This window comes from Monocercomonoides exilis (genome assembly GCF_001643675.1).
Source record: "Monocercomonoides exilis strain PA203 chromosome Unknown scaffold16-1735695, whole genome shotgun sequence".
NCBI lineage: Eukaryota > Preaxostyla > Oxymonadida > Polymastigidae > Monocercomonoides > Monocercomonoides exilis.
In genome coordinates this window covers 28,193-42,237 of record NW_027150561.1, presented here as the reverse complement: position 1 = coordinate 42,237, position 14,045 = coordinate 28,193, and the positions used below count along the sequence as shown (strand labels likewise).

Here is a 14,045-nt window from a genome sequence, read left to right as displayed (position 1 = left end):
CAGGGGCATAGAGGCAATGAGTTTTAAACGAGAACACGAAAAAGAAGTGACTGGCAAAGCGAAATCCGATCCAACCGCCAAGGATAAAGATGGAAGGACGGAGGCGATGAACTGGATCATGAAAAAGAAAACAGAACCTCCAGCGCACATGCGGCACGATATAACGCTTAGAGATAAAGAAGGAGCTACAATGGCTATGCTCTGGATTCAAGAAGTTAGAACAGAACCACCTCTGTGGATGAGGCATGGAATAACAATTAGGAATAAGAATAAATGGACGATGGCCATGTTCTGGATTGGGAGCGTGAAAAAAGAGCCGCCGGAGTGGATGAGGCATGACACTACTCTGCGTGATGCGATGGGATGGACGATGGCCATGGTGTGGATATATTTTGTGCAAACAGAGCTGCCGTTGTGGATGAGACACGAAGCTGAATTTTGCGACAACGAGGGATGGACGATGGCAATGCACTGGATAAGATATGTTAAAACAGAGCCGCCATTGTGGATGAGGCACGATAAAACCGTTTGTGACAAAAATGGGTGGACGATGCTCATGCTTTGGAAAACATTTATTGAATCAGAACCACCAGAATGGATGACTTATGACAATACAGTTGGTGATGAAAAAGGAAGAACAAAGGCGATGAACTGGATTATCGATAAGAAAACTGAGCCGCCACTGTGGATGAGACATGAAAATGCGCTTTGCGATCAGGACGGATGGACAATGGCGATGAAGTGGATTTCTGTTGTGAAGACAGAACCGCCAGAATGGATGAGACATGAAATCACACTTTGCGATCAGGACGGATGGACGATTGCGATGATATGGATTTCTGTTGTGAAGACAGAACCGCCAGAATGGATGAGACATGAAATCACACTTCGAACTGAGATAGGAAATACAATGGCCATGATATGGATTTATAATGTGAAGACAGAACCACCAGAATGGATGAGGCATGACATCACATTTGGCAACAATAACGGATGGACAATGGCGATGAAGTGGATTTCATATGTGAAGACAGAACCACCAGAATGGATGAGGCATCGCGTCACACTTGGTAATAAAGACGGAAACACAATGGCAATGATATGGATTCAGTTTGTTCAAACAGAACCACCAAAATGGATGAGGCATGACATCACACTAGGCAATAAAGACGGAAACACAATGGCGATGATATGGATTGCAAATGTGAAGACAGAACCACCGGAATGGATGAAGATTGATAAACCCAAACAACCACTAATGAGTGTCTTTTCGAAATTAAATCCGTTTTCTTACTTCAAATGAATCAACATTTCATTGTGTATTTTTATGAAAATCTTTGTCATGCATTTGACCAAATGCATAACGTTGGTTGATTTTATTTCTTTCTTGAGAAATTTTTTATTTTTTTATTTATTTATTTTAATAGGAATTTGGACGTTTTTCCAAAAACATCCGTTTTTATATTTCAACTTTTGTTTTATTATTATTATTATTATTATTATTTTCACATCCTTTACAAGATTTCTACGATTCGCATTTGTTTTTTGTATTTTCAATTTTGTAGCTTTATTAAATGAGTTTTATTTTCTTTCATGTAAGTGTAATTTTCATTAACATGAAATTGCGTGTTGCAGATGAAGAGCAATATATATTCATTCATTTCCATTTCACAACATTCACTGAAATAACATGATTTATATTTTCCAATTTTTTAACAAACACAAAAATTAGGGTCTTATTAATCGGTACTTTTTTTGTTTCATTCGCAAACAGCCTTCTTGTGAGTAATGGCTTTCAGCATTTAGTCAAATAATTTTTGCAAAGTTGATTCAATTTTTAACAGGCTTGTTTTTTAATTTTTGCTTTTAATTTTTATGAGATATGGGGGAAAATATAGACTTTCAAGCTTTTAATGCACAAAGGATGAAAAAATTGTTTTCCTTATAACATTATTAAACATTGTTAGATTCCAATATAAATTTGATTTCATATCCGCATACAAACGAAATTAATATAGTGACATCATGTTTTGTTGTATTCCATAAATGTCAAAAAGTGAATTCATTTTTATAAAATTTTTGATTCACTAAAAGCTCATCAAAAGTGAATAATTCTTCAATGAAAATGCCTGAAGTCAAATATTGTGTTCCATAGGGTCAACTTTTTAATGGGACTTTTTCCTTTATTGGCACTTTTTTTGTTTTTGCATGCCAATCATTCAGTTAAGCTTGATGTACATCAACATTGGACGATGGTGTTTATAATACGAGCACAATAAATTACTGGTTTGTTTTTTAAATTATGTTTATTTTTCGTAGAGATACAGCAATTTTTTATTTATTTTGATGTGACTTTTTTCAGCCGAAGAGGCGTTTCACAAATTTTTGAAATCCATTTTTAAAAACTACGAGCATTATCCTTTTTATATTCAAAATCTTAAGTTTAACAACTTGTTTTTTCTTCATTTTTTCGCATTTCATTTTTTTTTATCAACATGAGAACATAAATTTGAAAATTTCTTTGTTATTAAAATGAAGTGCTAAAAATAAAAATATGACATGAAAATGCACACTCTTATGAAGAAGTTTGAAAAAGGTTCAACATTCAAATTTTCTATTTGCATCAAACAAGTGAATGGTCACAACGCTGAATGATCTGAGATCAAACTTATTCTTATTTGATGTGTTGAACGCAAATAAAAAATTTGAATGTTGAACCTTTTTCAAACTTCTTCATAAGAGTGTGCATTTTCATGTCATATTTTTATTTTTAGCACTTCATTTTAATAACAAAGAAATTTTCAAATTTATGTTCTCATGTTGATAAAAAAAAATGAAATGCGAAAAAATGAAGAAAAAACAAGTTGTTAAACTTAAGATTTTGAATATAAAAAGGATAATGCTCGTAGTTTTTAAAAATGGATTTCAAAAATTTGTGAAACGCCTCTTCGGCTGAAAAAAGTCACATCAAAATAAATAAAAAATTGCTGTATCTCTACGAAAAATAAACATAATTTAAAAAACAAACCAGTAATTTATTGTGCTCGTTTTATAAACACTATCGTCGGCATAGGTCTGAATCGTACCATTTTGTTGAAACCACTAGAAACTCTGAAATTTGTTTATTATTGATTGTTATAATTTATGTTAACTGAAATCACTCTGAATGAAGCAAAATAATTATGTTGAAAAACTTCATAAAAATTTTATGATCGCTGTCCCATAATATATTATATTTTTAAAGCTAGATATTTATTATTCAATTTTACGACTTTGTGGAGTTTCAGACGATTTTTCAATGCTATATTTGAAGAAAAGGTTTTATTTCTATTGTTAAAGTTAGAAAGTTGAATCCTATATATTCTTTTATCTATCATTATTCTTTCTGAATAAGAAAATACTTTATATGTCCGCTTTTACGTTATAATGCATTTATAAAACAGTGAAAATGCAAAACACAAGTTGATGAATGCATGTCAAATGGTATATATATAAATTTTTATTGATACTAAAGATTATTAAAAAATCAATTATTTTTTTTGTTGTTTCAATATAGAAACATTTATTTTGCATTTGGCTCCTGAAAAAAGTTTCGATTATAAATGAAACCTGCAATTCTTTGTTTATGAATGCAATGGAAATGTTGGAAAAGGCGAATCGCGGTTTCAGAAAGGAGGAAAGGAAAGAAGGATTGGAATGTGTGTTGAAAAGATAGTATTTTCGGAAAGGATTTGAAAAACATGAATGAGAGGAATGCACAAGAGGAAAATTTTGAAAGGTTGATGAATCAAATAAAACAGTAAAAACAACGGAGAAGAAGAAGAAATGCGTTGTTGGAAGACTTTTTTCAAGAGGACATTATTGAAGATGAATAGAATGAAAATAAATGGATTGGGGCTTGAATGCGCTGCGGAAATGTGGTGGAAGAAGGAGCAGTGAAACGGAAGGGATGAAGAAGGAGCAGAATATTCTAAAAAGTTTGCCAAGCATGCAAGAGGTTTATAATTGGGACGATGTTTTTTATGAAGTTTGGAAAAGAAGAAGAAAGAGAAGAAAAAGAATCGCAAAGTGGAAATGTTGAGGAGGGAAAAAGAAATAGGGTGAGGAATGTTTGTCAGTGTGATGATTCCACACTGGCAAGGTTGCAGGCAGTGATGAAGGAGGCGATGGATGCTGTGTGTTTTGGAGCAGAAAGGTTGAGAAAAGCAGACAGAAGAAATGAGAGAGGATGATGAGTGGCAGGTTGTTGGGGGGTGAGGATGAAGCGGAGGAAAGGATGCTGGATGGGCATATGCCCCATGGAGCAGATGTGTTTGTTGAGAGAGATTGAGGTGCAGATGTATTTTTGGAAAGGTGAGAAAAGAAGAGGGTGTGGAGCTTGCTGAAACAAGAGAAGGAAGATGAGGGAAGGGGAGGCATTTGAATTGTGGTATGCATGAAGGGATGGATCTGTCTTTGAAAATTCATAGGGAATTGTTTTGTGATGTTTTGAGAGATTTCAATCTCTGTATTCTAGGGTTTTTCTCATTCAAATTGTTGGTTTTTTTTTAATTCAAAACCATTCTGGGCCTGCCCATTTTTGTTCGATTTTTCTTTTATTCACTTGATGTTTGCGCCATGTTTGATGAATTTTTCACACAAATGTTTTGTTTTGTTTTTGTTTTGGATCTTGTTTCGAATTTGTGAAAATTCATTTTAAAAGAAAACATTAATTCTAACATTTTGTCGTTTTAAAAGTTTTCTTTTTTTAAAAAATAAAAATTAAAAGTTCAACAAATGAGTGAAGAATATTTATTAAAAAAAAGCACTTTTCGTTTCAGAAACAGCTTCTTCCAGGATCAGGTTTTGACTACGGTTCCCTTTAAGTTGGCAACTCAATCTTTAAGGAGATGCAATTCAATTGACTTTTTTTGTCTCCACGCCGACCATCAACAGCCGTGACATCGGCACCACAAACACTGAAAATGAATCACATTTCCTGAAGAAACACTCGTGGTGATCACAACATCCTCCAATGAGAGTGACCCACCTCCATCTGATACCACAACCACACTCCGCGAAGTTTCTGCTTCTGAGTAACAATCAACCTTCATGCGCAATAAACCAAGATGGCCTGTCGTCACACCGAATAGCGCTCCAGCTGCTGCTGATGATGAAAGTGATTTCATTTCAATCGAACTCTCCATCCTTCCCTTCCCAATGACTGAAATCTTCTTTGATCCAATATCAATTGTTGTTGCTTCCCTTTGATGATCCCCTTCCATCAGTGTGACTGACAGGCTCACCTGGATCATGCTCCGAATGACTGCAACATCAGTGGCTCTGCACGCATATGATTCATTCACTCCGCACAGTTCATTCAAGTCATTCCCATTCACTGACACATAAATCGTCTTATCTTTCAGCCAATCCTTTTTTGATGTTTGATCATATGTCCAGTCACCTGCATTCGAGAAGTTGTATGCAAAGCACACTCTCTTGTCATCCGTGTTTGTAGTGTAACAATCATATAACGGATTTTTGGAACTCAAAAAAACATTGTAATAATCGACATAATACGCATCGTGACCATATGGATTGGATGCATCTCTGCATTTGCATTCGTGGAAGAACAGGAAATAACAATAGAACCCATCATCTGACTTTTCTGATTTTTCTGGCCTGAAAAAAAATCCTCCTCCCTCTCTTAATGCTGAACATGAAATAAACTGAACGCTCCTCTTTTTGAATTGTGTCGCAGGAACAGTTTTGCAAAACATGCCTCCACCTCCATTGTTTGTCAATGAGCATGAAGTGAAACTGCAGTCAAATGCACATGAGCTCACTCCTTCTCCATCTTCTTCATAGATGCACCCTGATCCAGGTTCACTGATATTGTAAAATCTCAAACCTCCCCCGTCGTAGCGAGCCTTGCACATCTGGAAGCTGCACCCACTTACAAGGGCACATGAAATTATTTCGCAAGCATACACCCCTCCTCCTCCATATTAAAAAAGTGCATGATATGAATTGAAGAAATTGTTAACAATTTTAACTGACCTAACATTAAAACAATGAACTCCTCCTTCAAGACTATAAATAACACAATTATAAAGAGAACTTTGTGAAACCGAAACTGTTATTGATGGCGGAACACTTAAGAAAATTGAACATCTGAAAAAGAATTGTATTCCCACGAATCATTCGTTTCTGTTGTTTTTGATCCATTACGCGCACACGAAATAAATGAGTTCGTCCAATAACTAAAACAGTTGTTGCATCTTGCATTTATTGACTATTTTTTCAGTTATAAAGTTTGCGAAAAGCAACAGCCTTCTTTTCCGAAGATCAAAAAATAAAAATCATAAATTTAAATAAAAATAAAATCAAATATGCATTCTCAACATGCAACAACTCATTAAAAGAGCATTGAAGTTAAAAAACTCCCTATGAAATAGAGAAAACATTTTATTGTGGAACATTGATCACTTGAATTTTTTAAGTTTTTCAACATTGTTTTTTTGCTTCATTCCGAGTGACATCAGTTTATATAAATTATAACAATCAATAATAAACAAATTTCAAAGTTTCTAGTGGCTAAAACAAAATGGTACGATTCAGACCTATGCCAAAGAAATGAATAAATATCTTTGAAGTATTCATTATTAAATAGATCGGAAGAAAACCCTTCATCTTGTTAACTTCATTCAAATTAGATGTTATTTGCTCTGTGAAAGTAACTGTATATCACAAAAATTCAATTATCAAAACAAAAGAAGAAATCACAGATTTGTGTCATTTTCAGTTCATTTAATTTTTATTTTCAATATATATTATTTAAAATATTACAAACAAAAAAACAAGATTGAATTTAATACCTTCAACACATTTTAAAACACAATAACTTTATCAAAGTATACACAGAATTAAATTTTGGTGTTAATGATCTTGTTGATTTATTGAACAATGAAATCACAATTTCAGAGATTCTTTTGCATGGAATTATTGTCAATATTTCAACCCAACAGTTTTTCAGATTCGAAAATTAAATTTTGAAACAAATTTTTGAATCATTTTATTACACCGAAAAAAAGAATGTTTTCGAAAAGAATCACCCAAATTGATTTCAAAACTTGAAGACGTCAATATTCAAGATTTTTCTTCAGATTAAATATAATCAAACTGTGTTATGAAAGAAACATTAAATATATGTCAAAATTTTTTTGAAAAGTTCCTTTTGTTAAATTTTCAAAAAAATAAAAAATTTCATATTTCTATCAAATTTCTGTTTTCACTAACCAAATTTTGCTGTCATTGAAACAAATCCTTAACAATGTTTATATTTCCATTTTAGTGAAGTTTCGTTTGTGGAAACAGAAATTTGATAGAAATATGAAATTTTTTATTTTTTTGAAAATTTAACAAAAGGAACTTTTCAAAAAAATTTAGACATATCTTCTTTTAAAAATTCAATTTCAAAAAATTGAGGAAGAAACAAAGTTTTCTCACTAATTTTTTTTTTTTAACTTAAAATGAAAACATTCGAATTTGAGTAATAAAATTATATAAACAAAAACATTTTCGAGCATGGTCACATCCATAATTTTATCAGAAACATTGCAATTCAATGATTTCTTGAAAACGTTCAGTAGATGTAAGTTTTTCTCGGTTATTTCAAAATAACTGTGTTTATTTAATATTCGTGTCTGAAACTTGAAATAACACAAACAATTTGAAATGATCAATTTATTTCACATTTTATCTAATAACATGTCAAAATTCCTATTCTGCCAATCACGTCAGAGAAAAACACATTAGATAAATTGTGAAATAAAAAGATATTTCAAAATAAATTGATTATTTCAAGATTCCCCAGTTATTTTAAATAAAAGGCAGTGCTTTTGAGAAAAATCAGTTTTTTTTAATTGTGGCCTGAAAGTTTTGCATTTATCGATGAAAGATTTTTTTACAAATTTGAACCAAAAACACATCAACATTAAATATTATGTTAGGTATATTCACAGAGAACGGGGCAAAAAAATTTCTAAGAAAATAATAATAAAAAACACAGAAAAAAAGAGCTTTGGCAGGAGTCGAACCCCCGACCTTTGACCAACGGAATATCAATGGTCGAGGGAGCGACCTCTTGCGCTACTCGAGCCAAAGCCCAGCTTTATTTCCTTATCTCTCAACTTAAACCTAGCTGAGATTTAATTAATATTTAAAACCAAAAATCCAGCATAAAAAAAATTTTAAGAAAAATAATTGAATGCAAATGAAATTAAAACAATTATATTTATGCTTATCTCTTTCAAAAATAATCATTTCTGATGTAAGTCGATGTGGGAAATGGTTGAAAATGTCGATCAAATAAAAAATATGAAAACTTATCTTTTTCTTTTCTCATGATCAATATCCAATTCTTCCCATTCACTTGCATCTGCTCCATCTCCGGCATCCATTTCCGATCCTTCATCTTCTGTTGAACTTGATTCTTCTTCATCGAAATTTTCCACGTCGTCTTCTATTTCTTCGTCATCGTCATCATCTTCCTCCCCATCATCTATTGCTTCTACAGCCTTTACATACTCCGAATCAGAATATTCACACACAACCTTACAAAAATCAATAAAAGACGGTTTCAAATGTTTGACATAAACATATGATGCTAAATACTCAGCTATGTGAGCTTCTCTGACACCATGCATTGGCATAAATCTTCTCATTCGTGACCAAGTTCCTTCTATAACATTCGTACACGCTTTTGTAAATCTGTCTTTGAATCTTCTTGAATGATTTACCGTTTTATGCACAAATCCATTATCAGACAATGTGGAATATGCCTTCCACTCATCAGAATGGATTTCTGTCCCTGCATGAACATGCCTTTTTATGATTGGTAATAAAACATTTCTCGTCCTTCGATACACAAGAAAAAGCAAGACCTTTCCTTTCTCTTCTTCAGAACTTCTTTCTATCATTCCGAATATCCACAATTGAACCTTCCTTCTTCCCTTTCCATATTTTCTGCGTCTCCATATGGCTTCATCTATCTCGACCACCTTGCCAACGCCTCCAATCATTTGTTGATGCATTAGCAAATGAAACTCACATGCTCTTCTGCAAATTCTGTACCAATCTCCAACTGCGTTAACAGATGCACCACAAAGAAACAAACATTGAAGTTGGTCCATATGAATCCACCAAAATAGTAAAATTAGCATTAATTCGCTCATTGATAGACGTGAACATTGAAAAGGAGTTCCTTCTCGAACTGTTATTGATCTTCTGCATGGCCTGCAACGAAATCTTCTTTGAGATGTTGTGTTTTTGACATATTTCATTTGCTTGTGGCAATCCGGACAATTCCTTTCTTTTGAAATAATTCCGTTTTCATGAAGCCATTCCCATGTTTTATCCTCATCAAGAAATTTTATAAGCAATTCCTTTGACATATTTGAAATATATTATTATATTAATGGGTCAGATCAAAGCTGCCCCGTTCTCTGTGAATATGCCTTATGTTATGTTTTTCATAAATAAAGTATTTTTTTTTGTAAGTTTGACCAAAATTTTGATCGTTTATCTTCGGATGGGGAAATGAATTATTTTGGTTAAATAATGTATTTTAGAATAAACGCAAATGCTCATTAAACATTTGCATCCATCAATAAGATAGGTTTTTCTTTTATCTGTTGAGTTTCGCTTTTTTGGTATTTTGAACTTTCTGTATTTTAGTGAAACAATGAAATAATCAAAAACAATTGGTTCACACTTTATCAACAAACAATATTTAACAATGTTATTGAAACATTTTTCTATTTTTGAAAATTTCGCATTGACAAATATTCATTTATGTAAATGATCAATTCATTTTCTTCACATCTTAGCGTTTGCTTGTTGAAAACAAAAATACAGTTAAAACAAGTTTGAGAGCAAATACTTTTGTTTGTTATAAATGTTTTCATGTTATTTTATTTTCATTTCAAAAGTTTTCTTGCATGAAGTTCGAAAAATATTTTAAAGATACTTTCTCGTTGAAATGAATTTGAGAAAATACTGCAGAGTGAAAGAACAACAAAGATCACAAGTGTGAAATTGTTGTTGAATGTGAATTCATGATGATTGAATTTTTTCATTGTTTTTGAACAGATTTGTTTTCTGGTTTGGAAGATTGAAATGAGGATTTCAAAAGCAAATAATCCTTGAAGAGAATGGAGTGATTGATGAAATGAATAAAGAAGAATTCAAATCTGTTTTCAAAAAAGATTTTTTTTTGACTAAATATTCAAAATGATTGAAGAAAAGAAAATATCAATTGGAAATGCAGTTTTGTCACTGAAGTGCATTGGATATTTAAATGTGCAGTTGAACCAGTGGAATGAAAGCTTTGACAAATATTCGATGAACGAAAGATTTGAGAAGATGATTGATTATGAAGAAATGAAAAAAGAAGAAAAGAATGAAAAGCTTCAAACTGATCTTGACGAGTGCTTATTTTCACTTAACGGCTTGCGTTCTTTGGATCCATATCAGATGTGCGTGCCATACCTTGTGAAAGTCGCATTGAACAAAGAGGAAAGTAAAAAAGTTCGGAAGGAAGGAGAAATAACTATACTAACTTTGAGCAACATTAAACAATGTGAGGTGTGTTAATATATTTATAAATTCATTAATGCATTTTATTTATTTATTAATTTTTTTTTTTTTTTTTTTTTTTTTTTTTTTTTTTTTTTTTTTTTATTTGCATTGGAAGAGAAAAAAAGAATTGTATTTGGGTGATTTTTTTGATATAATAAAAAACTTCGAAGTTTGATCAGAAATTATTTTCATTATGAATCTGGTTGAAAAGAAAAATAAAAATGATGATCCTGATAATTGATTGCTTAAAAAATAATATTTTTTATTTGTTTGTTGATGAAAATTTGTTTCTCATTATTTTTGAAACAAATTTTGAAAAAAACATTTTATTCTAAATCAAAAAATATCAAAACTGAAGCAAACAGAACGAAATACTCGTTCAAACGTCAATAAAACATGATAATTATTATAACAATACATAAATAATCAATTTTTTAATATAAAAATTTGATTTATGATGTTACTGAAAAGAAATTTATTTATTAATATTGAAGATCTTAAAACAATTGTTGAAAATGAACAATTTTCTAATCACAGATGAAAAATATAATAGAAACCCATGACATTATTCAAATAAACAACGGTTTGCTTTTTGTTTTTGCACAAAAGCAAATAATACTTGAAAGAAGTTATTAAATGGATTGATCAAACAAAGTTAAAAAGAATTGCTAAGAAATAATGCGAATGAATAAAAAGAAATTGGAGAATTTTGTCCTCAAATCCTTTAAAATGTTTTTCTTTTCAGCAATTCTCTTTTATCCTCCATCATCCACCTCTTAGTCATAGCCTTCCTTGAAAGCTGAGTTTATCTTTTATCTGGCTGTTCATTTTCCATGCAGACTCTGCAAACACTCCTTTCGTTTGCGATGATTGAAGAAGAAGCAGGGTGTATACTCATTTAAACAACTCCATCTTCGCTGTCTCCTTGCCTGGACTATTTCTCCACATCTCTTCTATATCCACTTTTACAGTACTTGTATCCTTTCAATTCATTTTCACTTAGTCCATTGATTCTTCACTCATGGCAGTTTTCCCGTCTGCTCTGACCGACTCAACTGCTTTGAGGCAACCTGAATCAGAATCAAGAACAGTATTTAGACGAGAATGTGCAAACAAGGCCACATTACGCTCTTATGCAAGGGGCCAGCTCTTATGTGAAATGCTGAGAGCGAATGAGCAATGGATTGTGCTACCAAAACATGACCTTTCACCATCTATGTGAGCGATAAGTCGACCGAAGGAGACGACCTCTTTATAGACTGCATCCACTCCGCTAAAGCTCCTCCAATCCTTGTCTCCGTTCTCAACATCCTCATAGCCTTGAACGACGCCTTCCGAGGAAAGTACCTCTTTCTCCGGAGCTCCTATATCCCAGCCTAAATCGATGAGTCCCTCTTTTCCATTGAGTTCACCCAACCTTCTCTTGCTGTGAGAACATCCATCTGAAGCTCTGACTCCTCTCACACCGATCCATACCTCGACTTAAACATCCTGCCTTTCATCACTTTTCTTCCGCACCCACCGGATATTCCTCTTCAAAGACACAGGCTCCTCTGTAAAGCTATGCTACTCCCCGCTTGGCCTCTATTTCTCCTTCTCCGCAATTTTTATCCATATCTTCCTCCAAAATTCCCTTTCCAATATTCGAATTTGGTCTAACTTATACAATCGTGTTTTTGTTCACTTTGTATTTTCCCGCTCGCTGATATTGCATTAAACAACAACTGCATCCGCATCTCATTCCACTCCTCATTTCACTCCTCTTTCCACTCCTCTTTCCACTCCTCTTTCCACTCCTCTTTCCACTTCTCCTTCCACTCCTCCTTCGCTTCAATCAACTTCTAAATCTTTTGCTTTTTCGACGGATTCCTCCAGACATCTTTCAGAATCTTTTCTCTCTCGCTTCAATTTCTTCTTCAGCACTTCACAGCCTTGCATATTCTTGACGTTGGATTTGGCAACTCCGTTTAAAATCTCACGCTATTAATCTTTCCATTGAAACAGACAGCGCTATTCTTCTTATTCAACGTCAAATTTGTCATGAAGCTCCTTTAGAATGATGAATTTCTTCTTCATTAACATCTTGCTCTCCAAGATCAGCAGTTGCGCGCATGCCGACAACTGTGAGTTAACAAACAACAGCCTTGCCGTTTGGAATTACCACTTCTCCCACAGCAACTTCGTCTGCTCCGATGCCGGTGGACTCAACATCGCTTTCATGAATCCGCTTGTAACATATGCACAATTGTTCAGCACAATTCACTGTCACTCAAATACATTGCCCCTGATTCGAATGTTCTTGCTTCAAAGCATTTTCAGATTGTAAAAATATCTTCTTCCCAAGAACAGCACTTAAAAAAAGCCGCAAGAATGTAAATATTAGAGCAAAAAGAGAAAAAAGAAGTTTAAGAAATGTTCTGTGCTTATAGCGACTTCAGTAAGAGCTAATAAGAGTCTGTTGCAGAAAATGAAGGAGTTTGTGGCTTCGCCAGAGTTCCAACAAGAACAGAAGTGGCTGACAATTGTGTGTGTGGGAACAATTAAAGAAGGAGTAGCTAATGTTGAGGAGGCTGTGATGTTTTGAGTGTGCAGCTGGGCAGATGAGAGTGCGCTGTCAAACGAGTTAAATGTCTGCTGCTATTCATCTTCATCATAACCTCCTTCTTCTCTTCACCTGTCCCTCCTCCTCCTTTCTATTACTGCCTGTGGAAGCCTTGTATCGAATGCATCAATTTGTGATGTGCAAAACTCGTCTTTCTCCTTCGTCTTCGCCTTTGCCTTTGGCTCTTCCTTCTGCCTTCCTTTCTTCTGCTCTGCGCTCAACTTGCTTTTGCGCTCCGCGTTCTTTGCCTCTTCCATTTGAACTTGAACTCCTCTCTCTTCGCTTCTAAGCGGTGTGATAAAGCGAGTGGATGAACGCAATGTGCCTTGAAGCTCCTTCCCTCTTCCTCTGCCATTTCTCATTCGATGTCCATTCTTCTCACTCAGCCCATTCAGCTCAGACAGAGCAAGGAACTTGAACGAAGTGCTGAAGAAGAGCGGAATACGCCTCTGGGGAATAAGAAAACAGTTCAAATGCACATTCAGCGAAGCCACAGAATGCATTGATGGTGGTGATGATGATAATAAGAATAAAGAAAAAGGAGGAGGCGATGGTGGAGAAGAAGCTGATGATGAATGGAACACAATAAAGCAGAAAACAACGATTTCAAAGCGGGAAGAGGACGAGGAATGAGAGAAAGAAGAAACCGAGGGTTGCCGAAATCCTGGAGCAAATTCCAAAGAAGACGCAGAATCAGAAGAAGTTTACAATTTCTTCTCAGGTGGCAGAGGTTTAGATGAGATCTTCATCTCTCTTAACGTATCCTTTGCATCGTCTGCATCCTACGGAGCAGAGCAGCAGATGCTAAAGTTATAACACAATT

At 33.9% G+C, this 14,045-nt stretch overlaps 4 protein-coding genes across 4 annotated transcripts; 1 reads left to right on the top strand and 3 right to left on the bottom strand.

The window, feature by feature from the left end:
* Nucleotides 1-16: 16 nt before the first annotated feature.
* MONOS_8610 (uncharacterized protein) lies at nt 17-1,303 on the top strand (the record flags this gene model as incomplete). The annotated part of the gene is made up of 1 exon (XM_067879036.1): nt 17-1,303. The coding sequence occupies one exon, from the start codon at nt 17-19 to the stop codon at nt 1,301-1,303; it is 1,287 nt and encodes a 428-aa protein (XP_067729449.1).
* Nucleotides 1,304-4,928: 3,625 nt separating this feature from the next.
* MONOS_8611 (uncharacterized protein) lies at nt 4,929-5,918 on the bottom strand (the record flags this gene model as incomplete). The annotated part of the gene is made up of 1 exon (XM_067879037.1): nt 4,929-5,918. The coding sequence occupies one exon, from the start codon at nt 5,916-5,918 to the stop codon at nt 4,929-4,931; it is 990 nt and encodes a 329-aa protein (XP_067729448.1).
* A 2,448-nt stretch (nt 5,919-8,366) lies between these two features.
* MONOS_8612 (putative Uncharacterized transposase-like protein) lies at nt 8,367-9,062 on the bottom strand (the record flags this gene model as incomplete). Its single annotated transcript, XM_067879038.1, has 1 exon — nt 8,367-9,062. One exon carries the CDS (start codon nt 9,060-9,062, stop codon nt 8,367-8,369), a length of 696 nt encoding a protein of 231 aa, XP_067729447.1.
* Nucleotides 9,063-13,290: 4,228 nt separating this feature from the next.
* Nucleotides 13,291-13,725, bottom strand: MONOS_16678c1 (uncharacterized protein; the record flags this gene model as incomplete). Its single annotated transcript, XM_067869563.1, has 1 exon — nt 13,291-13,725. The coding sequence occupies one exon, from the start codon at nt 13,723-13,725 to the stop codon at nt 13,291-13,293; it is 435 nt and encodes a 144-aa protein (XP_067729446.1).
* Nucleotides 13,726-14,045: the final 320 nt, after the last annotated feature.